The sequence below is a fragment of the Parasteatoda tepidariorum genome, chromosome 9 (assembly GCF_982258835.1).
Source record: "Parasteatoda tepidariorum strain Cologne lab strain chromosome 9, Ptep-v5.0, whole genome shotgun sequence".
Taxonomy (NCBI): Eukaryota; Metazoa; Arthropoda; class Arachnida; order Araneae; family Theridiidae; genus Parasteatoda; species Parasteatoda tepidariorum.
The window spans coordinates 14944974-14968985 of NC_141763.1; the positions used below are offsets into that span (position 1 = coordinate 14944974).

Consider the following 24012-nt stretch of genomic DNA (forward strand, 5'->3'; position numbering starts at 1 on the left):
AATCTGGGCTCTAATTCGTACCGAAGGTTGTTGTATGGGGCTCTGAGAAGGCCAGTCCAGTTTTTGAGCACCCATTCCGTCAAACCAAGTCTGTGCAAGTCACGATGTGTGAATGGAATTCGCCCCAAAGGTTGCTCTATGGCGCTCTGAGAAGGCCAGTCCAGTTTTTGAGCACCCATTCCGTCAAATCACGTCTGTGCTAGTCTCGATGTGTGAATGAAATTCGTCCAAAAGAATATTCTATGGCGCTCTGAGAAGGCCAGTCCAGTTTTTGAGCACCCATTCCGTCAAACCAAGTCTGTGCAAGTCACGATGTGTGAGTGGAATTCGTCCAAAAGAATGTTCTATGGGGCTCTGAGAAGGCCTGTCCAGTTTTTGAGCACCCATTCCGTCAAATCACGTCAGTTCAAGTCTCGATGTGTGAATGGAATTCGTCCCAAAGGTTGTTCTATGGGACTCTGAGAAGGCCAGTCCAGTTTTTGAGCACCCATTCCGTCAAACCACGTCTGTGCAAGTCTCGACGTGTGAATAGAAGAGAAATGGGCCGAAATATTGTCATTAGAGTTAAGAGTGCAGCACTGTCCACATACACATCTCAGAGTTCATGTTTCCAATCACAGGAAGTAACGGACAGAGGCCAAAGAAACACCCCCAACACCCTAACAACCGTGTTTCCGGATACTTTTGGCCGGATAGTGTATTATCCAATTTTTAGAATTTTTTTCTATATCAGTAAATAGAATTTTAAAGATCTAATTAAACTAAAAAATTAAAAGTTAACGTTACGTCCAATTTCACGTAAAGTAAGAATAGAAAGTACATTTAGTGGAACAGTTGTAATTGGCTTTTAAAATAATAATCAATCCACGCTAAAATTACCTACGTGTCACGATGTCTCTTATAAACTAATTAAAGAAATGAGTACAAAAACCTCAAAAAATGACAACGTATGAAATAATCTTATTTAGTTTTAACTTTTCAATAAATTGTACAAAAGTACAATTGTGATCGAAAACTATTCGTAAGAGATCACAAAATGATAATTTTATTTCTTTTTTAAATTCATCAGTTGGCAATTTTCTCCGACAATTTTAACTCGCGTGTTTACAGAGTAGTTCGAAAATTAAAAACGGAATAAGCTCAATAAATGAAGACAATTGGCCAGCCTGCAACGATTAAAAATAAATAAATAAATAATTATCTCTTTTAGAAAGATGGCTTCTTCAACAGTTTTTAACGAAATGACTCATTAAGTTCTGGATTATGAGTGGCAAGGTCATTAGCCAGCGCCCTCTATGAAAAAACCACCAATTGATATATTTAGAGAATAAAAAGCGTTTGTAGTATGCATATTTATTAAGTATTTAAATAAATTTCATCAATAATATGATGTAAGAATATAATATAATTGAAAGTTACATTTTGATTTTAATCAATGTGAAAATTTTTGATCAAAACTAGCTTTTTTTTTAAATTTAAAAATATTTCTAATATTTAAAAATGCACCCATTTTTAATCTTAATAAAGGAGTTATTAATTTTTTATATGTGCTGCTGCTGCTGCAAAAAGAAAAAAAAGGCCGGGATAGCCTGGTAGGTAGGGCGCTGGGCCCATTTCCGAGAGTTCGTGGGTTCGAACCCCACCTGCCTCAAGACTCCCCGTGTAGTAAATGGTGACTGATGCACGTTAAATCTGTCGAGTCGCAAAGTCCTCCATGTTCCCATAACAAATCCAGACTTCTGGGGGTACTGGATTGGAGATCGATCGTTCTCTGATCCAGGTCAAAAATTACAATCTGTAGATGAATGAACGGATTCGCCCTATAAACGGATGTGACGTGTGAGTGGCTGAAGACGAATTCTTGGCCATAGATGGCTCCACTGAAAAACAAGAAACGCACCCTCTGCCTTCAATTTGCTCGGTTTCACCAAGCAGGCTTGCTAGTGTAGCAAGTCGCATTAGAAACAACAACAACAAAAACTAATGACACAAATGTAAAAAAAGTAATAATTTCTGAATGCAAGATGTGAAAAATGTCAACTTACGCCTATGTTGCACCCGTGTACTAGTTTTTCACCCGCTGATCCCTCTTTTAAATATTTACGTGTGGAGGATAACCTCATTTGATGGTTGACCACAATCACACTTGATATAATGTGATTCCTATTAACACAACAATTCATTAGTTAAAGTGGCACATTACATAAGCCAAATAATACAAACCAAAAAGAATGAAAAACGAATATTTTTAAAACTAGAAGGCTTTGTTCACTGACCCCCTCTTATTCATTCCCCCCCCTTTAAATGTCAATATTTAAAATAAAAAAAAGTTGGTATGTTTATTGTTTGCATCTTTATTGTAACAAAATGAACGATAACTTGGATATAAAAAATAATCACCTCTATTTTTTAACATTTCTATAAAAATAACCTTATATTGTATTTCTGTTCAATTTCGAAACGGTTTTATTCTCTTTTGTGACTTATCTAGCTATATATAGAAATCTAAAGATGGTGTCGAAGTTTTCCATTGTTGTCGGTGCATTTTTATTGGCCAGAAAATCACGTGGTGTGATCCAGTTTTCCCAATATTAATTTTCAATTTGGTTTGGTTGTCATCAGCATAAAATTGATAGGTCATGAATAGGACTGGGCTGTAAATCGATATATCGCGACATATCGATTTAACGCCTATATCGGCAAACCGATACAGCGACTTTCATTCCAAGCGATGCATCAGAAATCTGATTTAAGCCGTCGAGTGAAGAAGACGATATAACGATATAGCGATACACGCAAGGACTTTCTCTTACGTTCCGATGCCAACTCGCGCTGTGGAAGACGATATTGTTTCGTTATGTTGAGACGGCCTTGACTGATGAGCGGTAGAATCAGAATCACTTTCGACACCTTATATCGTTATATCACATGTTCGTTTTCGCAACTTCGCGATTTGAAATCGGTTCTTGTAGATTATTTTCAATGGGATTAACTTCGTGATCGCCGTCGTAACCTTGTTCTGAACGCAATCTATTATTGAAAAGAATTTATAAAGAAAAGTTTCTTCATTAATTAGGTAAGTTTTTTATTTATTTTCTGACAAAACTTTTTTTATATTTTTAAATGTGAAAATTATCGGAAATCTAATTTAAGGCACCCATAAGGAATTAAATTACAAAGTAAATAAATTTGTTAGGTTATTTTTTTACTTTCTTTTAATTTATTAAAAACCTTTCGGATAAAACTTCTAATAATTTAATGGGCTTCTATTACTGATTTTAAATTTATAAATCCTGAGTTGTTTTTATTTTTAGAAATAAAGTTAAAACAAAACTTATTTTTTGGACATAAGTCAATAAACTTTATTTGTTCAAAAGAATTTGAAAAGTTTGCGAATTTTATTCATTTCTTTTTTTTTTTATTTATCAATTACTACTTCGTTTTATTAGAGAGTAAAATCATTATTTTTTTTTAATTTTCGTTTTATATTATTAGTTAATTAGCTTTTGTTTTTATTTTTAAGAATTTAATTAAGAAACTTTGCCTTACTTTGTTTTTCGTTCATAATTCGGTCATTATTTAATTTAATTTAATTATTTATATGAAATAATAATAAAAATAGTGTTTAAGAAGCATTTTTTTTTCTAAAATTTATTTAGCTCTTTGTTTTAAGCATACAAATAATTTTTTAACGAACTTATTTTTTAAATTTTGTTCCTATGCTGTTAGGTAAATATATTGATAAATTTCACTTTTATTTATTTTTTTATTTTTAAACTAAGAAATCTTTTGTTATTTGCGTGATCATTTTTAGAAAATATAACAAAACTTGTGTTTACTTCTTCATTAAGAATTTGAACATTACGATCGAACTTAATAATTCTGTAATTATTTACGCATAATAGTACAAGCAAATATTGATTTGTTAAAAAAAGTTTCTTCTTTAAAAAAAAAAAAAAGATTTTTAACACTTTGTTTTAAGTGTATAATGAATTTCTTAACAAGCTTTTTTTTTAATTTTTTAAATTTTCTTTCAATAATTTCAGCTAGATATCTTTATAAAATTCCCTTTTTATTTTTAAACTGAGAAATCTTTCAGAGAACGAAAATTTTAAGAAATTATTACAAATCTTATGTTTACTTTTTAGTTTAAAATTCGAACATTTTTAATTTTAAACTTCGGCTTTTAGTCAATCTAACTTTTATTTTAATTAAAATATATTTTGAAATTTTAAAATCAGCCTTTGTTTAATAACAATATTTTTTTTCATTAAGGGTGTTTTAGGGGTTAACTTAAATTAAGACTGCTTATACCTTATAAACGATAAAGAAGTGCAAATATTTCATTCTGTATCTACACACACTTTTTCAATAAATATTTTAAGTAAGATTTGTACATCTTAGTCAATTTATTTAATATCTTTCTTCAGCAAAACATATATATTTTCAAATTTATAAATTGATTTAAATCAATATGCGTATGAAGTCTTGATAGAAATCTGACTTTCTGTGCCTTAAAGTAAATGAAATTCAAAAATACTATATCGCGATACATCGCTATATCGCGATGCAAAACTGACGATATATCACGATATATAATTTCTAATATCGCCCAGTCCTAGTCATGAAGTTATTGTTTTCCTCCATATATTTTTGCATCCCTAATTTAAAGGTATTTATACCTGTACTGATATTATAACGTTTTTGATTTTTTTCCTTCTAAATTACGAGTTTAAGAGGATTGTTTTTAGTATTATTATTGTTAGGGTAACTTGATTCAACGTGACCTTTAAGATAAAGTTGTTTAAATCTGCATCTGATCTTATTAGCCGTTTTACAATTACATTATTCCTTTTTGCAAATTACATTAATATACTATTATGAATTGCGGTTAAAGAGATTCGTTAAATGATTCAGAACTTAACTGTCAGCTTCACGCACAAGGAGATGAATGCAAAAAATTGTAATTAAAATATTCCTCCGTTCGCTTGGTAAGCAAAAATATTAAATGACAGTTTGTGAACTCACCAAATGTGTTATAACAATATACTTTTAATTGGGTTCAGAAAAGAAGAAAATTTGAAGATGACCCGCAGAGCTCAAATAAATCTTGATAGGCTAAATTAAGCCTCACCTATTGAAACGCAGTGCTATAAGCGAAAGCAGAGAGCACGCCGCACTTTACTATATTCAATACTCAATACTTTTAAATGTTATTTCAAAAAATGATTACTTAGAAAAATGATTTATGTTTACTAATAGATCTCAATAGTTTCATAAGGGAAATGTTTGGATTATGGAAGTGGCGGTAGAAGCGTTCTTTTTAGTAAACATATCTTTAGTTTAATAATTCCAACTGATTTATGACAAGAAACAGCAATTATTGCGAAGCAATCAGAGGAGTTGGTGAGCGTCAGCCAATCTAAGAGCCATAAATAGGGGCCTAGAGCTCCCTAGTACAAATAAATAAAAATCAAAATGGAGAAAGAGTACGTACCTTTCTTTGCATATTTTGACTGTTTTATCTACAATGTTTTTCAGTTCGATTAATTTAGTCCCTCGGAAGACTCCATCTAATGCATAGAAAATGAAAATTAGACATAGAAGGAAATTAACTTCCTAGTTTAAAATGTTATGCAAATTTTGTAACTATGTTACTGTGAATGACCGAAATAGGTGGTTGTTGACGTTCCACCGGTGAATGCTGACAATCACATAGTCACTTTGGTAAATATCCGAAATATATATGAGGTCTAGTTAAGTGACAGACGCCCGGTGGCTGAGTCGTAGCGCAACGTGCTCCCGTGCCATAGGTTCTGGATTCGATCCTCGGGCCGGGCAAGGGTCAATAAATGTTTACCAAGCATGCTTGGGAAGTAATTACTGGTGGTTCCGAGTTCGGCTGACCACCTAACTGGAACCCGCATCCCAGAGCCCAAGGTCAAGAAAACTGAGATGGGCACAGTAGACCTTGGCTCTCTATGGGCTGTTACTCCATTGAGTTTAGTTTAGTTAAGTGCCACTGCCCGGTATGCATTTGCCCGGTGTGCCCTACATCAATGTTTTTTAAGGTCAAGTTCCACTGCTCAGTATGCATTTAACCGGTACTCAGAACACTGAGGTTTCTCCTAATCTATCCTCAGCAGATATTAAAATATCAAAGAATAAATTAATATCAAATCGGATATAACAAATATTTCGGACATTCACCAAAGCGACTATGCTGACATTCACCGATGAAAGTCGGCATTCTCTTGTTTTCGGTCACTCAAGGTAACAACTGCATACATTCGATCTGAGTTAATAACATTCAAAGGATACGCAGATGAAATTGCAAAATTCATCTGAGATGATCTGGTTTGGATGACCATTTGATTTGGATAACCTCCTGGTTTGACTGACCATCTGGTTTGGATGACTTTCTGGGTTTACACTCAGCAATGGATTTGGGATTATTTTCGGCAACTTTGTCTTTAACATTGATTTTCAAATGTTTCTGCTTTCCTTTATGTTAACAAATAGAACAGGTCTTATATGTTTATAAAATAGAACAATGTTTGCAATACCTGCCGTGACAATGACTTTGCAATTCCCGTCTAACACTCGATCAGCTAAAGCTTCAGCAGAATAACCACCGAACTGAAAAAAAAAAGATACGGAGGATGTTTAAAATGATTATATTTTTTTGTAAGTAGTAATTTCTACATTCCTCCTACTCCTTCCCCTTCTCAATTTTTGTCTTGCATTTTGTCTTGCGCATTTCAGTAAGAAGTTAAAATGCATTAAGTACTACAAAGAGTACAAAGAGACGCTATTTATGGTATTTTCATGGCCTATATTCTCCTCTGTCATTAAAAGTATAGAGAAAAAGAGAGTTCCAGTAAACCAGGACGTCCATAACGCTGAAAAAAATATCAAAATACAAATAAATTATTGCAGTATTACTTTCCTACTGCCTAAATCCTAAATAAATCCTGCCATAATTTGCTTGTATTTTGATATTCGAAAGATTTAAACTTTCTGGTTTTAATATAGGTCTACGTGAACTCACTTTTTCTGCTCTTTGGATTTGAAATTACTTATGTTGGTAGAAGCGGTATGGATGGTTGACTGAATGTAAACAATAACAATCTTCCTATAATACCGGAAGAAATTTATATAACTTCCGGTGTATCCCTCCGCTTATGTTATGCTTACGAGGCAATGTGTGAACAGGCTTTATATTCTGGGAAGTTTTATAATTGTGATTTGTGTTTGAATTTACGAGTAATTTTACTATTTATAAGAGTTACGTGCAATTTATAAATTCTAACAGGTCGTAAGCGAGCCTAAAAAAAATTAAGAAAATTAATATCACAGCATTAAAAAAAGTGTTAGGTTTGCCATGTTTTGAGTGTTATTTGGCTATATTTGTGTAAAATATTTATTATTTTTGGGTAGTATCATATTTATTATTTTTTGGGTAGTATCATATCAAGCCAGAGGAGTCTTCCAAATTCATTTTTTGTTTGTTTCGTTGAAATTTAGAACACGTTATATTTTGAACACTACAAGTATAATGATGTTGGATGGTGCGTTTTTTCAAGCTTATGAGTAAAAATCAACCGGAAGCAGTAGCCCGGAAGTCTTACGATGGATTTTAACCCATCTGCACTTAGCTTTACGCTGTCAACCATCCATGACATGCTCTGAGTCAGCACTTTTTTCTCAACTGGTGGTCGAAATTAGAACTAATTCTTGTTCCAGATATCCTGCATAATTTACATATTAAGTTTCTCCTGTACACCAGAACAGGATTAATAAAGTGGATGCGAAAAGGTTAAAAGAATATTTACCACAACAGAATGGACAGCACCGATTCTTGCACAGGCAAACATACTAATAACCAATTCTAAGATCATCGGCATGTACATGGCCACCATGTCCCCTTTCTTAACTCCTGCAATAATAAAAGAAAGGATGTTTTTCGATCATGAATGACTTATTGTTTAAGTTGGATTGTTTTGGGAGGAAAGTCTGCAGTGTTTTCCCAATCAGCCTGGAACGTTCTAGGATTATTGCAATGATCTCGCATAATTTTAAACTAATTAGAAAATCCATCACACGTGATTCAATCAATCTAATTTATTTCAGACCGTTTGCAATAAAGTGAAGGCTTATTGAATATAGCCTTATTTTCAGAATTTATTGCAATCAGGCCAGAGCAAGTTCAGTCTGATTGAGTAATTCTTTTGCACATTTCTTAATTAGCCCAAATGCAGGAAGGCTGATTATAAAAACTCTAAAGGCATATTAGAAAATATAGAAGACTTTTCTAACTTTCCGGACGCATTGCAAAATGCCAAAGAGTCAGATTTTTCAATAATAACTTATTGTTCGTTATAACTTGTTATAACTTGAGTATTCGTTTATCCTAGCCTAGCCTAAATTATTCAATTAGCAACAATGACCTTCCTAGAGTATTCACTCAGCCTACATTATTCAATTAGCAATAATGACCTTCCTAGAGTATTCACTCAGTCTACATTATTCAGTTAGCAATAATGACCTTCCTAGAGTATTCACTCAGCCTACATTATACAATTAGCAATAATGACTTTCCTAGAGTATTCACCCAGCCTACATTATTCAATTAGCAATAATGACCTTCCTAGAGTATTCACTCAGCCTACATTATTCAATTGGAAATAATAATGAAGAAATATTATTAAAACATGTTCTCAATTGGAATGCTAACAATAGCATCGAGTGCAACAGATAGATTTTGAAGCATTGCTCTGAGGCCAATTGAATGGTTCGTAAATTATTAACAAATAAACTCTTCGCGATTGCAGTGTTTGTCGCAATATGAACTCGCGTTTCGAAATGAGTTCAGAATTAATTAGATTTATGGGTTTAAGAATTAAGAAAACGAAGCAAAAAAATAATAGAAAATCGAACTTTGAAGTGCATTTTTCACAGTCTGTTATGAAAAGAAATATAAAAATATTTAAAAAAAAAGTGTGATAGTTTTATTACGATCACTGGTTACCCAATGGTCAAATGCTTTGTCTTTCTGGATGGACTTCGTTAAACGAATTTCAAATCATGGGTTGCAAAAACTGTCTCCATTGATGTTTGTCTTCGGATTGGTTTTCATATATTCTGCCTATGTACGTGTTTCAAGACGTCAGAAAATACTTTTAATTCTTCAGCATTTATATTTATATTAAAATCACCATCAAGCCAGTCATTATACGTTAACAATAAAAAGAATGTAAAAAATACTTTAAATTATCATTATGTAAATACATTAAAAATGCTTGCTAATGAAAAGGAAAAGAAAAACAGCAGCGGTCACCATGGCAACGCATGCAATGACTACGCATGCGCACTGTTTACTATTACTCTCGAACACAGTTGAAAAGTGAGTGAACGCCATCCAATCAAAACAAAGATTCATTTTTCCAATAAGTAATTATAAAATTTAATTTTCGAATCTATTGATTGAAATTTTACAGCACGATTCCATTAACAAAACATTTACCCTTTTTTACGAGTTTCGTCTTTCATTATTTTTTATACCTAATGTACTGTCTTTTATAACTTAACAATAAAATTTACCTTTGGATTTAAGGATGTTCGCAAATTTACACACCCTTCTTAAAAGCTCTCTGTAAGTTATTTTGTCTGAATCCAAGGGATCATTTCCTTCCCTGAAAAAGAAATAATAATTTACAGTGTGCAGATAACTTTTAATCTAATGATTGGATTCTCATATGCAATCTTAATGGACCTTAAATAGGAATTAACTTACCTTACAGTCCCAGGCCAAAATATTAGACGCACTATAAGATTCTATGAACAATCTTAATTATCAGGTGATACCATACAGCTCTATTGTTTTTATGTGACTGAAACCGGTTTGCACTTGTTTACGTTAGTGTATCAATTGGTTAAATGAGACGATATATAATATAAATTCGACGATAGGATAAATTAGACGATATATTATATAAATATAGAATATTTATTAACGTATTGCATTGCAATGTTAACCCGTTGATACAGGAGCGTAAACAAGTGCAAACCGGTTTCATCCGAGTGAAAACAATACAGCTGTATAATATCACCTGATAATTAAGATTTTACATAGAATCCTATAGTGAGTCTAATAAAGTGGCCAGGGACTCTAAATAATTTTTGATTGACCTAAAATGTTAAATCTTGCAGACGATATCTATTAAGTTAAAAATCAGACATGAAAACATATTTTTTCTAAATAAACATAGCTGTTTATCAAAGAAAGACAATTATTAATATAATTTGAAGCATATAGATAGATCGAATTTTTCATACAATAAAAAATTCAAAGCATGTAACATTAATCCTCTTAATTTTATTTTATTACTTTTAAATTAAAAGTACCTTGTTTTAGTATATATCTATCTATATTATATAAAACGCTAATACGTACGTATGTATCAATAAAACCGATGATATTTCTTTTCTAGCGTTGGCAACAGTTTTCATTTTTAATTGATAGGCTTCGACGCGCAAGAGCACGTAGTGAGCATCATATGGCTAATCTATATTATATAAAACGCTAATACGTTTTAATTGATAGGCTTCGGCGCGCAAGAGCACGTAGTGAGCATCATATGGCTAATCTATATTATATAAAACGCTAATACGTTTTAATTGATAGGCTTCGGCGCGCAAGAGCATGTAGTGAGCATCATATGTCTAATCGGGTGAATTCTCCCCGAATTATCAAAAACATTCTCACAAAATTATCTTCATCGAAGCCGATGCTTTACATCCGGCGTTCAGTACTATTTCATATTGTTTTAGAACACATGGTTTTAGCCCTCTGGTGGGAAAGACTTTAAAACAAAACTTACAACAGTTACTTTTCTCAACAACTGAAATTTAGAATAGTGTGATTAAGAAAAATATGCGAACTGTTTTCAATTTCAAATTAATATTGAAATGCACAGGTTTAGAATTTTCTATAGTGAAAAGTTTCCGGAACTGCAGTGTTCAAAAAAGTATACAAAGGCTAGACTTTAAGAACGTATCCAATGAGCGAGCAAAGCGAGCATCGGATTGCGAAGCAATCCGAAATGAACTGCCAAGGCAGTTCCAGGGGTTGGCGAGCGCCAGCGAGCAGGGAGCGAAGCCTCCTAGTTTTACTTTATTTTAATATTTATCTGAAAAATCCTATTTCTTGGACTTTTCATTTGAAGCTAGATAATGATTAAACAGTTATACAATAGTTTGAAAATTGAAACAGTGGGTTAAAGATTATTCTTCAAAAGAACCAGAAACCCAAGTCAAGAGTTTTGATGATCTCATCAAAAAAGTTTGATGGTTTATACGCTGGTTTCAGTGCGAATCATGATGGTTTTACATGATTTGATGGTCCCCATCATCTAGCATTTTCCATTATGCGTTAATGGTGTTTGATATGTCAACAAACTTCCAACATTCCATGATGGAAAATGCTATTTTAATATGATGGTTAACCATCAAGAGAAGTTTGATTCTCATGGACCAATAATCCATGATGGTCTATGATGGTTCCAATTATACATTTCCATGATGGTTTAATAGGAATTCTTTTAATTGAATTTAATCTCTACACACCTTAAATACACATAATGTAACTAAAAAATGTTAATCTGCTTAAATATTTTTTTGTTGAAGAGAAATATTAGCGTCATTTACACTCATTGCTATTTTAAAAATTATAAGCCTTTATTAAACGTTAAAATTGACAGTTACGGACCAAAGACCGTCCGACACTGATAGTTTTTAATTTCGATTATTATTTTTTTTAATATTTATAAAAACAATAAAACTTGAAGTAAGTTTAAATGACCCGAAGAGTTATTTCAGAAAACTATTAAAACAGCTATCGCTCTCCCCCCCTAAAGTAGCATAAAATGAATTATTTAAAAAATACCGAAAAACAATCCCTCTAATTTTCGTACAACTTAAAGAGGCAAAATCTCCCCGTTCTAGCAACAAATGTTATAAAAAAATTTTCTATTATCCCCTCAGAAGATAATTAACGCACAGTGGACCAGCATCCAAGGTTTCGTGGCCAAAATTAGTATTTCGATAAAATTCGTTTCAAAATTTTGGGTTTTTCATGTGGAGGTAAATTGAATTCATAGTTGAAATTTTGAAATACACTGAAAATACCCAAATAAAAAACAAAATGGCGGCTGAAATAGGGCGAGCAAAAATAAAAATAAAAATAATATAGTGCGCTTAAATAATTAAATATAGCAATGAAAATATAGTAATTTTCGTAATTTTATATTAAAAATGAAAAGCAAATTCTATTTCCGAAGTAATATTACAAATAAACGCGGATACATGAAAAAAAAAACAACATAATTTTTGTTTTTCGGTATATTTAGCCCACCTTTGTAATACGGGCAAAATGGGCAGGTTTTTTCGAACGAAACATCAAAGAAGATAACAACAAAAAAGTTTAGCTAATTACCTCGTGGAACTTTTTGGAACTAAGGTTCGAAAGTCATTCAAACATTGTAAAATGTCAAATGATACGATATAAACTATAAGTTTGTCAAGAGTATTAACTAAACCAACACATTGAAAAATTGTACTATCATTTCAGACTAATTACTCTGTTAAAAATGCAACAGTAAGGTGAAATTCCTACATATATTTCTGAAATAAAAATTTAAAAGTTAAATTTAAAAAAATTTTTTTAACTTATTTTTCATTAAATTGTACTCTTGTCGGTCCAAAAAGTAAATTATAATGTTTGGAATGATGATGAATACTTAATTTGGGCTATATTAAAACTGCCTACACATATTTTAGTTGAAAATTTAATTTTTGACTTTTGGCCAGGTCTTCTGGCCCACAGTGTAACGGTAAGATAAACCTCCCCAGCAAAATCAAATTCTTGAAAAGGCCTTAGTGTTCAGATCTTGAAAAGCTGAGGGCCTTAGGTTTATAACTCTTTTTTTTTGTTGTTGCTTTATCCATTCGATTCAGAATCGGATAAAAAAAAGGCTAGGAAATTTAATCTTGTTTCCAAATAACCTTGTTCTCGCACACGTGTCTTAAGTGCCCTTTAAACTTGAAAATCTAGACGCTTAACTTTGAATTTTTATGCCTCGCAGACTTTATCGGTCAAACGTGAAGAAAATAGATTGCCAGCTATTATTTAATTACACAGCCTAATGAAGTGTTTATTTGAAATATTAAATGCGTTGACAGACTGTGAGACGCCGGACGCATCAATCAATCATCGACAGTATTTAATTTCTTTTTAATTCATCTTACATACTTAATCCTCTTTCTATAAAACAAAAGTAAGGAATTTTGTTAATGGCTACTTGCCAGCAGTAGTAATTTTAATAGTGATCACTTCTGAAAGCGTGTGGTGACTTTAAAAATTTTTTTTTAAGTTATACTTATGCGACTTTCAACAAGGTTGCGTTAAACGCTGCATTTTTATTGGCCGGCAAATCACGTGGTAGGATCCAGTTTTCCCTCATTCATTTCCATATTGTTTTGGTTCTCACTAGCATAAAAATAATAAAAGTCATAAAATGTATTGCTTTTCTATAAATATTTTTTTTAGTTTGTTTGATACACATCTATCTATATATATATTTCTCTTACACGGCACCAAAAAAAGCCTCATTACTACTCCCCGAATGGCAACGTTAGAAAATCGACCAATGATTGCTGCTAAAAATGTCACATGAGGTGGCTCAACATATAGCGCTTTTAAAAACGGAAACAATAACCAGAGTGAGCATTATCAGGTTGTTCAATTCAGATTCATGCCCTAAAAACATGATAATATTTCATTTAAACTGGCTCAACATACAGCGCTTTTAAAAACGGAAACAATAACCAGAGTGAGCATTATCAGGTTGCTCAATTCAGATTCATGCCCTAAAAACATGATAATATTTAATTTAAACTCAATTAGGAATTAATTAGGCTGGCCCTCTCCATGACTATAAATAAGTCACAAGGTCAGACTTTTGAGAAAATCAGTTTAGTATTGACTAAACAAGTTTTTAGTCAGGAACAACTTTATGTTGGCCTGTCAAGAGTTAAGTCATTTGATAGCCTTTCAGTAATTGCTCCAAGATGCCAAATCTGTAATTGTGTTTTCAAAGAAATTCTAAATGCTTAGTGTTAATTTCTTAGAGCTTTGCAAAAAAAATTGTTTTTTGGAAAAAATTTAATTGAAACTTCTATTGGCAGTAGGCAAGGGGAACTGCCAAAATCAAAACTCCCCGATTAGAAATGCAGCATGGTGACCTCCACGTGGTATTTCTCGGGTAATACTAACAGCCATGCATTTTAAGTTATTGTATGTAAAACATCCTTATTTTGTTCTAAAATGTGATGTACTTTATCACAAATGTTAATTAATATAGAAATCGATTTCAATAATGCTGATCACCAAAAAATGTTTCATTTGGAGATAAAACAAATTTTTGTGTTCTTGAAAATGAAAGACTTTTTGAGGGTTATTATCTCACAAGGAAAAGTTAGGGTTTAAAGTTTATATTTTTAAATAACAAAATTTTTTTCTGAAACTTTCAGAATTTCTAGCATTAACTAATTTATTATACACTTTTAGTTGAATTTAGGTGAGTAACTGCAATATTTGATAATTTATTTTTATAATATGTTTCTCATTTAGCTAATGTTTTGATTTTTTCACCATGTATAATCTAAATAGCTAATATACTTTTTTAAAAGCCAATAAGAACATTGATAGAATTCTTCTACATAAGTACAATACTATTTCTTTGATGATAAAATACTATGTCTTTGATGATAAAATACTATGTCTTTGATGATAATATACTATGTCTTTGTGCTAGAACATTGTGTTCATTGGCGAGCGAGCGCAGCGAGCCATGGTTCACGGCGTGAACCACATAGGATTGCGTAGCAATTCTCGGGGGCTGGCGAGCGTTAGCGAGCAGGGCTGGAGCCTCCTAGAATAATTTAATAGGATAGTATTTTTTATTTTCAAATTTAGTGGATAACAATTGTAAAAAAATGAGTGAAAACAATCCCACGGACAATGCGACGGATTTAAGGTTATGTCAAGGTTCGTCTCTTGTGAATATCAATTGATTGTTAGGTTTTCTCTTTTCTAATTGCCATTTATATTTCACCAAATTCAGCCATGAGGGATATTAAATTATTTATTGCAATATCTTTATTGCCACTATCCACTATAGTTTCACAAGCTCTGACAGACGTTACTGGTGAAGAAATTGATTATTGTGAGCGGCCTGTGATCCTTGCAGGAGATTTTAATGTGAATTTCTCGTTACCTGAAGCTGAAACATTATTAACCTTCCTTAAAGACAAATTTGGATTGGAAATGATAAATGGTAGGAATGATCCAACAACCAAAGGGGTAAATACCATTAATGCAGTTTTTGCAAGAAATATTGAAAAAATAGAACTCAAACATTTCGTATCTTACTTTAGTTATCATAATCCCAATGTAAATGTCATAGATTTGGATATTTCTCCACTCAAAAATGATAATTAAAAGATGCGATCAATTGTGAATTGTAAGCATTGTTAATAAAGTTCGTCTTAAAGAAACAGTATGATTTCACTAAAAATCAATTTCTGCCCCTTCCTATTTTCATTTCCACGTAACGAAGTTTCACTTCTTACGCGCGGAAGGACTCCACGCACTATTTTTTTTCTTTCAAATCATTCTTAATCGAATTGCGATTAAATTAAATCAATTATTTAATTTTTATTGCGATTTATAAAAAAGCGAATATAAAATATTTGATTCTTTTCTTATCGATGAATGTAACGGCTAACTTTTTTATTTCAATACTAATGTAAGACTCATCCACTCACTGTCGAGGCTAATCGAAGACAAAAATCTATTTATAGCTCGTTATTCCGAATTTCTCACCGCAAATATATTTCAGTTACATGGTTATACTAATTATCACAGTCTTGTTGGCGATTCCCGATCGCCAAAGTATTTTCAAATCAAATATCGATTATGGATGGTAGGCTTTATTGTTGGCTTTATGTTATCTTTCAATAAATCGCTAACAATGGATCTCTTCCCATGCTGTCCGTTGGGAACAATTCATTCACTTTCAATTTTTGGCGACTTTTGGGCATCCCAACCGTTGAATAGAATCTTAACTATAATTCACGATGTAAGAGAATGTTTTTTATCTTGGTCCCTTTAAGAGATTTCTTTTATTTATTATGTTTATATTTTTGAATTTGGCCATTTTCAATTCTTAATGAATCAATTTTTCTTTAACGATTTGATTCATTTCTCTGCGATATTTATCATTATATTACATCCAAATTAAGACGCATCTGTAACGGCCAAAAGTCGATGATAATACCTGAACTATCATTAATTAATCACCGCCACTGCACTAAGGTTCTAAAAAACTATTGAATGTTAAGCGTTTCGTTTGAAACATTTTTCAAAACAATTTAAGGTTTAAATCAATAACGCATTTAGGTTTAACAACAAACTTTTACTCGAAACAAAATAGGTATGAAATAATTGTCCTCAAATTGTTGAAATTATATTAATTAGATTAACTTAAATTAAATGAAGTATAAAATTAACTTGATTAACTAAATTCAGTTCCCCAGAATAACTGTACTTTATTTAACAGGTGTTGAACAGCCGATCCAATTCTGAGTTTACGACTATCAATGTTCCAACTTGGATCAAACACTGGTACATCCTTTGTGGGGGACTTTTTGAACCCGCATTTGCGTTACTTGGAAAGGAAAACCACGAAAACGGCAAGGAGATTCTAACGCATGATCGATCCGTCTACAACTGAGGATATTTTACGTCAGCACTGGGGTTGGCGCGAGATGGGAGAAGAATTCGTGCCAACCAATTACGGCTGGGATTCAAACCTGGGTCAGTTTATTGGGAAGTGAACTCTCTATCTCCTGAGCCACAGCATCCAAATACGAGAAGTTTAAATATTGCAGCACGGAGCATTTTCAAGAAAAAAAGCGGCGATTAGCAAACCCATTTTTTGTCGCCAATTTTTTTATTTTTAGTCGCCAAGTGGCCGGTTTATTTTTGCCCGATATTGAGTACACTAATCCAGGAAGGGAAACTTCTATTAAAACTGTTGTTGTTGTTTATTTGCGTCGCACTAGAACTGCACAATGGGCAATTGGCGACGGTCTGGGAAACATCCCTGAGGATGATCCGAAGACATGCCATCACAATTTTGATCCTCTGCAGAGGGGATGGCACCCCCGCTTCGGTAGCCCGACGACCTGCGCGCGAAGTCGAGCACTTTACGGTAGAACAGTTTAACGAGGACCAATACCGCACACCCTCGGTCCCTACGCAGGCTGATCCAAGTGATCACCCACCCGCACACTGACCGTAGCCAGTAATGCTTGACTTCGGTGATCTGCTGGGAACCGTGTTTTAACGATCAGTCCACAGCTGGACCTATTAAAACTGATATCAGCATTATATGTATATTACTAGTACTCCAAGAAATTGAAAAATTTAGGCGACCAGCAGAATATTTTTTTGGAAGTAAAGAAAAACATTAGCACTTCCCTTGTTTTTTTTGTTTTTTTTTTTGCAAAATTTGAAATTTTCTTGAACGCATTCCATGCATAAAAATCAAATGCGTAATAATAGCGACATTTGTAATTATAATTATAGCATAATTATAGCATAATTATGACATAATTATAGCATAATTATAGCTACGTTCACAAATGTCTGAAATACTTAATGCAACGTAATAAAAATACAAAAATATTTGAACGAAATGTAAAAATAATAAAAATCTATTTGTCACTTCAAAGTATTATGTTTGTACAATTAAATTTGTATGTTATCAGGGAATTTCCGATTACGCGTAAAAAATTCCATTATAGCAGGGGTTTCTTAGAGAGATTTATAAATTAGGGCGGAACTTTGTTATGTTCACTGAACTTCGCTTCAACTTCGTACAGAAATTATTAAGAAAAAAAATCGATGACGTTTTTTTTTTTCAAGTTTGTTTTAGTTTATTTTTGTGCAAAGTTCCGCGAATGTGACGAAGTTCTTTGACGAAGTTGCGTCCCAATTTATAAATTTGCGTAAGAAAACTTCCACTATAATGGATCTTTTTTACGCGTAATCGCACATTCTCTGATAATATACTTTAATTGTACTTTAATTGTACATAATTGTAATTGTATTTTAATTAATTGTAAATTTAATTGTACTTTGAAATGACACATAGATTTTTATTATTTTTACATTTCTTTCAAATTTTTTTTAACATTTTTATTATGTTGCTTTAAGTATTTCATACATTTGTGATAAACATTACAAACGTGACTATAATTATGTTTTTGATTTTCAGGCAAATTTATAAATTCGAATGCTCGTCAAAGAACGTATGTGGTTTTCGATTTCTGTTATTCTTAATTGATTTCAACGTGACTTTCTAAATTCCTCTTTTTTTTTAAACACGATATTATTTGAAAAATCAGAACCAGAAATTCGAGGAATACATGACAGTGTGAAGATAAGAAAAAATCGGATTTTTCTCTGATCATTTTTGAGAACAAGGGGATATTTCTGCATCGTGATCAGTCGCGCCAATTACAACCTCCAAGGTGCCAAATAAATTTTAAACTTGCAAATTTAAAAAAAAAAAAAATAACACGTAGATATTTGCCCGGGGGTGGTTGCGAGTTATACCCTTCTAGTTGGTCCCTTTCTGTTTTTTTTTTTTTTTTTTTTTTTTTTTTTTTTTTTTTTTAAAGTTTCTCGCTGGTCGCTGCCCGGAAGTATCCAAGACTTATCCAAGACCAGATCTTAATTTAGATTTTGCCCCAATCTCATAAAAAATTCTCAGGCAAAACAAAAATATCCGCAGGCAATCTTCAATCCTCAGACCAATTTTTTTCTCACAAAAAATGTAAGGTTGTAATTGAAAATCTAAAAATATTTGTCGCCACTCAAACTTTATTGGTTGGCAATTCTCGAGCCCTGTACATTACACCCAAACATCTATTTCTGCGCTACTTGTGATCAAAGATGGCTGCTATGAGACTGGGGTGAAGGGGGTTATGACCAGTGGTTGGAGGTAGCACACTACAAGTAGTGAAGCTACTGTAGTCGCTACTTTTTTTCGTTGTTTGTAGCGAAATGTGCTACTTTTTTTTAAAAAACAAAAGTAGTTGTGTGATACAAAAAACAGTAGTTTGTAACGAAACCATTTAACGTTAGTTTATAAAAGAAACACAGTTTTAACGTGTGGCGTAACTACCACTATAAATATTAAATACCGAATCACTAGTATATAAGACATGTTAACTTGATGCCTTGTTGAGGTACCTTTTGATAGATGAAGGTTGACGTAGTCGATTTATAATTCTCTTCAATGGTGACTTGCGGACATGATATGAACTCGCAAACATGATGGATGGTCCACATTAAACAGTTGATTTGCTTAATATTAAACTGCTCAAAAAAAAAGAGAAAGATCCGGTGAAGTGTAAATAAAGTCACCCGGTAATAAACAATATAGAAAAAAAATGAGTGAAATGCTATCTATAAACAAAAAATGAGTGAAATGCTATTGACAAAATATGAAGGGGAAAAAAAATTAATGAAATGCTATAAACAAGAAATGAAGGGGAAAAAATGAGGGAAATTCTATAAACAAAAAATGAAGGGGAAAAAATAAGTGAAATGCTGTAGACAAAAAATGAAGGGGAAAAAAATGAGTGAAATGCTATCTACAAAAAATGAGTGAAATGCTATTGACAAAATATGAAGGGGAAAAAAAATTAATGAAATGCTATAAACAAGAAATGAAGGGGAAAAAATGAGGGAAATTCTATAAACAAAAAATGAAGGGGAAAAAATAAGTGAAATGCTGTAGACAAAAAATGAAGGGGAAAAAAATGAATGAAATGCTATCTAAACAAAAAATGAGTGAAATGCTATTGACAAAATATGAAGGGGAAAAAAAATTAGTGAAATGCTATAAACAAGAAATGAAGGGGAAAAAATGAGGGAAATTCTATAAACAAAAAATGAAGGGGAAAAAATAAGTGAAATGCTGTAGACAAAAAATGAAGGGGAAAAAAATGAGTGAAATGCTATCTATAAACAAAAAATGAGTGAAATGCTATTGACAAAATATGAAGGGGAAAAAAATTAGTGAAATGCTATAAACAAGAAATGAAGGGGAAAAAATGAGGGAAATTCTATAAACAAAAAATGAAGGGGAAAAAATAAGTGAAATGCTGTAGACAAAAAATGAAGGGGAAAAAAATGAGTGAAATGCTATCTATAAACAAAAAATGAGTGAAATGCTATTGACAAAATATGAAGGGGAAAAAAAATTAGTGAAATGCTATAAACAAGAAATGAAGGGGAAAAAATGAGGGAAATTCTATAAACAAAAAATGAAGGGGAAAAAATAAGTGAAATGCTGCAGACAAAAAATGAAGGGGAAAAAAATGAGTGAAATGCTATCTATAAACAAAAAATGAGTGAAATGCTATTGACAAAATATGAAGGGGAAAAAAAATTAGTGAAATGCTATAAACAAGAAATGAAGGGGAAAAAATGAGGGAAATTCTATAAACAAAAAATGAAGGGGAAAAAATAAGTGAAATGCTGCAGACAAAAAATGAAGGGGAAAAAAATGAGTGAAATGCTATCTATAAACAAAAAATGAGTGAAATGCTATTGACAAAATATGAAGGGGAAAAAAATTAGTGAAATGCTATAAACAAGAAATGAAGGGGAAAAAATGAGGGAAATTCTATAAACAAAAAATGAAGGGGAAAAAATAAGTGAAATGCTGTAGACAAAAAATGAAGGGGAAAAAAATGAGTGAAATGCTATCTATAAACAAAAAATGAGTGAAATGCTATTGACAAAATATGAAGGGGAAAAAAATTAGTGAAATGCTATAAACAAGAAATGAAGGAGAAAAAATGAGGGAAATTCTATAAACAAAAAATGAAGGGGAAAAAATGAGCAAAATGCTATAAACAAAAAATGAAGGAGAAAAAAATGAGTGAAATGCTATGGACAAAAAAAAAACATTAAAGAAAAATATAATGAGCAAAAATGTTATAAATTATAAACAGCATGAATCAACTAGTGGTATCCGTTCATCGAATTCTATCCCAAATAAAATTCTGGAAGGAGAGTAATGTGGCGTAACTACCACTATAAATATTAAATACCGAATCACTACCATATAAGACATGTTAACTTGATTCAATCTTGAGGTAACGTTTGATAGCTGAAGGTTGACATTGTCTAAGATTAATACCCCACAAACGTTACTAATTATTGGAATTTGAAGGGTTAAAATTTTTGCGGGTCCGTCAATAGATGCCATGAAAATGACCCTGCGGGTGCAGCTGAACGTTAATAGAAATAAAGTATTTAAAATCACGTATGACTCATATTTAAACAGTATCACCATTATGAGAAATAGATAATTAATCAATTTGGTCCCATGTGAATGGACACTCGCGAAATACTTATGTTATTTCAAAGGAAGAAAACGTATTAGCACGATGTACTTAATTTTTAAGAGGAATTAGAACAATTAAACTTGAGAAAACGTTAAAGAGGAAAGAGCATTAAACAATTAAAAAATTTCAACTATTTGATGATTTCCAATTTCTTTAATGAAATATTCGTTGTATAAAAAGTCAAAAAAAAATTTGAAAGTTAAATGAACAAATTCGAAAAAAAAAAAAAAAAAAAAAGCATTTTGGAATAACAAACAGGTTTATGTAAACATGAATAAGTATTTCTTAGATGTTTCCTTATGCTTAATATAAGCCAATTTCTTATTCAAAACCATTTTGGGCATGGGTGTAAATTTAAGTTCTCTAGAAAAGTTCGTCTCCTTTAAAGTAGTGAAGTACTTACAAAATTCCAAAGTAGTTTATAGTCACTACATTTTATAAAAAAGTTGTAGTTGTGGTAAACTACAAAAATAATGTAGTTTTTTTCCGACCACTGTTTATAATTAGAATTGACTAGGCTAGATGAAGTTCATAAAGCTTTTTTTTTTAAACTTGCATGTTTTACATCCACTCATTTTTCTTCACCATACAAATAACTTAAAGTACGTAATTGTATGTCTTTGTTATGAGTCTTTAATTTACATAACATTTTACGGAGTTTAGGAGATCATTTGTGGAAATTAAAACTGTGGTATATTTCTGTGGACTTCCTTCATAATTGATTTTCATACAGTTTGTAAGAGATGAACTGAAATATAAGTGTAATATAACCTAACAAATGAAAAGAAAAAGCGTATTATGTAAGTTTCCTTGAAGCATTTACTTTATTCACCAGATGCTATATAAAAATAGCAGGTTTAAAGAACCTCGCGTGAGTAGGAAGCTTCAGGGTCTTATGATCAAAACGCCCTTTTGATCAAAAGCAAGTCGTATGATCAAAGACGGCGTTACTAACAGCATCTTGACAGAAACAATTCTCGAAGTTATGAAATTGTAGGGCAATAATGTATCATTTGCATGATGTATATGTAATTATTATTTTTTAAATTTCTTTTTCCAATGCCCACCTGGATAATGACCTAGCTCATACAGAAGGGCAGATTTGTTGGCCACTCTTTCAGGGGCACCCTATTAGTTGAGCCAACGTTGTTCCCACAGTAAGGACAGATGGTACATAGAACGGAATTTTTTTCCATTGATTTTGTATTGAAGGAAACCTTTAGGGAGAGTCCATTTAAAACAATTCCCAGTGTTTGGGCAAACAACAGCACCAAATGCGGAAAAGGTCAAATCAGGAAACAGGAATCAAAACAAAACAAGCGAGTAGATTAAAATGTATTGCAAATAAGTGTGTGAGACTCTTATTCAGAGAGTTCTTTTTGATGATACAACCTCATGTTGCAGTCAGATTGCACTAAAAGACAATGATTTACTTTTAGAGTAGAAAGTTAAATTAGGAAAAAAAAAATTATTTTAGAAAAGAACAAACATCTAATCAAATAAACCTCTACTCATCTTTTAAAGCAAATTTTTACGATATGAAATTAAAAGCAAACTTTTTTTTTTAAAGAAAAAATGTTCGTTTATTTAAAATAGCATTAATGATTGGTAAATTTGTTTTTACGCATAATTATATCAGTTGAGATCAATTTTATAGACGCTAAGTTTTATTCATAGTTCTGTCTTTTCATGAGAAAATCCGATCATTAGATCAAAAGTAATCAGGGTGTTGTTTTTACTAAATAGCATAAAATTTTAATAGATCTAGGATTTGAGGAGTTAGAAGAGGGGTATTCCAGGGGTAATTCTTCCTAATTTGTTGCAAGAGAAACCATATGTTAATAAAAATATGTTTGGGGAATATTGTTTTATGGCTCAATAAAGAAAACTTAAAAACGTTAACAAAAATTTTGATGCTTTCGTAAAGTTTTGAAAAATTAAAAAAAAAAAAAAAAAAAAATAATGTTTTTGATTTAACCAAAAATATTTATACTTCAAAACAAACAAATTTCAGGCAATTTTGAAAAAACGGTTTTTGCTTACGATTTTTGCTAAGTTTTAATTTTTGATATTGTTTTAAGAAAAGAAGTTAAAAAATTTCTGGAGTAAAAACTGCAAGTGTTTTCATGATTATAATTTTTTTACATGTAATTATTTATATTTAAAAATATGCTTAAGTTTTTTTTAAGAACAACTTAGAGTATTACAACTAAAATATATTTATTTCCAATTTCATACAGTAATCTTTTTGAGGTTAACTCGCTTAAAAGTTGAAAACATGAAAAAGAAGGAAAATAAAACATTCAGAATTTTAACCTCAATACCAAGACAGAACGATATTAAGTTTTATATGATGTTTTAAATGCGTTAAAAACACAAATTTTCTCCACTGAAAATATAATTGCTAACATCTAAAAATTGGGAAATTTTAAGGACTCTAAGGCCTCCGAACTCAATGAG

At 31.7% G+C, this 24012-nt stretch overlaps 1 protein-coding gene across 1 annotated transcript in view; it reads right to left on the reverse strand.

Annotated features, from left to right (window-relative positions):
* Positions 1–24012, reverse strand: part of LOC107448877 (acetyl-coenzyme A synthetase, cytoplasmic) — a 52814-nt gene that overhangs the window by 24947 nt on the left and 3855 nt on the right. Inside the window, exons 2-6 of the mRNA XM_043053621.3 lie at positions 9604–9695; positions 7836–7939; positions 6567–6639; positions 5498–5573; positions 2046–2163 (exon numbers count right to left, since the gene is read on the reverse strand). Of these exons, the coding sequence (XP_042909555.2) occupies positions 2046–2163; positions 5498–5573; positions 6567–6639; positions 7836–7939; positions 9604–9695 (463 nt within the window). The remainder of the gene's footprint in view (positions 1–2045; positions 2164–5497; positions 5574–6566; positions 6640–7835; positions 7940–9603; positions 9696–24012) is intronic.